Here is a 1,932-nt window from a genome sequence, read left to right as displayed (position 1 = left end):
ACAGGACAGGAGAAGCAGCAGCTCTGCTTGCTCCCACCTGGCCAGGGCGATGCTGGTGGTGCTGGTGATGGTAGCGATGCCAGCAGTGGGGGTGGGTTGTGGTGTGGTTGATGAGTTGATGGTGGTTCTGGTAATGGCGGTAGGGGTGGTGGTGATACCGGCGGTGATGGCGGGGCTGGTACTGGTGGTTGGATACGAGGAACCATTTCTTCTCCACAGAGCACTTGGGCACTGGCACGGGCTGCCTGGGGGGTGCTGGGGTCACCATCCTGCAGGCGTCCCAGAGCCGTGGAGATCATAGAATCATAGAATGAGCTAGGTTGGAAAAGACCTCCAAGATCACCCAGTCCAACCATCCACCTACCACCAATAACCCCACTAAACCATGTCTCTCAACGCTAGATCTAAATGTTTCTTGAAATGTTTCTTGCCCCCTGGGGACAGGGTCAGTGGGCACGAGGGGATGGGTTGGGGTTGGACCGGGTGACCTTGAGGGTCTTTTCCAACCTTAACTAGTCTGTGATTCTGTGGCACTGGTGGTGGTGGTACTGGTGACAGGGATGAGGTTTCCCCGGCGCTGGGACTCCATTGCCCGACTCTTCGCCCTCCTGTCCCCACGGGGACGGCAGGAGGACCCCACGGGGACACAGGGCAGCTCGCTGCCGGCGATCCCGGCAATCCCAGCCCAGGGGTGGTTCTCTCACTCACTCGCCCTTTTCCCTCTTCTCTACAGAGTAAAGACCGCGACAGGAAGACGGCGATCCGGAGCTAGGCGCTCCCGGGAAGGACGGCACGGAGGAGCGGAAGGACGGACGGACGGAAAAGCCAGACAGACCGAACCGCGGCCACGGACACGCTCCCGCCTTCACCCCGCTGCCGGGGACGGCCGAGCGGCGTCACCCCGCAGGACCCTGCCCCTATGGGGCCGTGGGGCGGCCGTGGGGCCGGGCCGTGGGGACGCCCCGCTGGGACTGAGCCACGCTGGGGACGCTGCCGCCGGGACCGACCGCTGCCCGTGCTGTCCCCTCCAGCTTTGAGCCACGCCATCCCCTGAACTGAGGCCTGGGGTGCTGCCATTTGTTGAGTTTAATCAATACATGCTGGTGTTTCATGTCATTGATACGATAATATAAAGCCCGAGCAGCTCGTATAATTAAAAATGAGTACGGTTCAGAGCGAAGGCAGAAGCCTCCTTCCTTCCAGCCCAGCGCGCCCCTGGTTTCGCAGCGCCAGGAGCTCCGTGCCGTGCCGGAGCCGGCTGCAGCAGCAGGTAAAGGCAGCACTTGGTGAGGACCAGATGCTGCAGCTGGGCCGGGTTTCCTGGGGAAATCAATTACACGTGCGGCTCAGCGAGCCCGGCGCCCGGTGCTCCCCCCGGCGCGGCTTGCTCGGCAGCCCCGTGGGCTGCACGGCAATGAAAAGCCGGGGTGCTTGCAAAATGGGGATGGGGGCGGTGGGGGATGGGGCACGGTGCGTGGAAGAGCCCCGGGGGTCTGCCGGGTGCTGGATACTCAGCAGAAGGAGCACGGCCACCGCCCGTCGTCGTGTGCACGGAGCAGTGCCCACGGGGAACGCAGATCAGGAAAGGCCAGGTCAGCGCTGGTGAGCAGCTGCTGCACGGAGGAGCCCAGCAATGGCACCCGGAGCTGCAACACGTGGCAGCTCCCATCTTGGGTCCGTGCCGCATCTTCTGTCTTAGGTCTGCAGGGCATCCCCTCTCCTGCAGCATCTCCCGTGTCAGGACCGTGTCGTATCTCCGGTCCTGGGACGGCGCAGCATCTCCCGCCTCGGGACTTGGTGCCGTCTCCCATCTAGGGATTGTGCAGCATCTCCCACTGTGAGTCCACACGGCATTTCCTATCTCCTGCACCATCTCCCACCTTGGGACAACATGGAATCTCCCATCTCGGGCCATCGTGCCATCTCCCATCT

General features: G+C 62.7%; 1 protein-coding gene across 1 annotated transcript in view; it reads left to right on the top strand.

Moving 5' to 3' along the window:
• Positions 1–1,924, top strand: part of SCX (scleraxis bHLH transcription factor) — a 7,814-nt gene extending 5,890 nt beyond the window's left edge. Inside the window, exon 2 of the mRNA XM_021383137.1 lies at positions 734–1,924. Coding sequence (XP_021238812.1) covers positions 734–772 — 39 coding nt within the window. The 3' untranslated portion in view covers positions 773–1,924. The remainder of the gene's footprint in view (positions 1–733) is intronic.
• Positions 1,925–1,932: the final 8 nt, after the last annotated feature.

The sequence above is a fragment of the Numida meleagris genome, unplaced genomic scaffold (genome assembly GCF_002078875.1).
Source record: "Numida meleagris isolate 19003 breed g44 Domestic line unplaced genomic scaffold, NumMel1.0 unplaced_Scaffold347, whole genome shotgun sequence".
NCBI lineage: Eukaryota > Metazoa > Chordata > Aves > Galliformes > Numididae > Numida > Numida meleagris.
The sequence above is the reverse complement of the archived record's forward strand: the minus strand, read 5'-3'. Positions and strand labels throughout refer to the sequence as shown.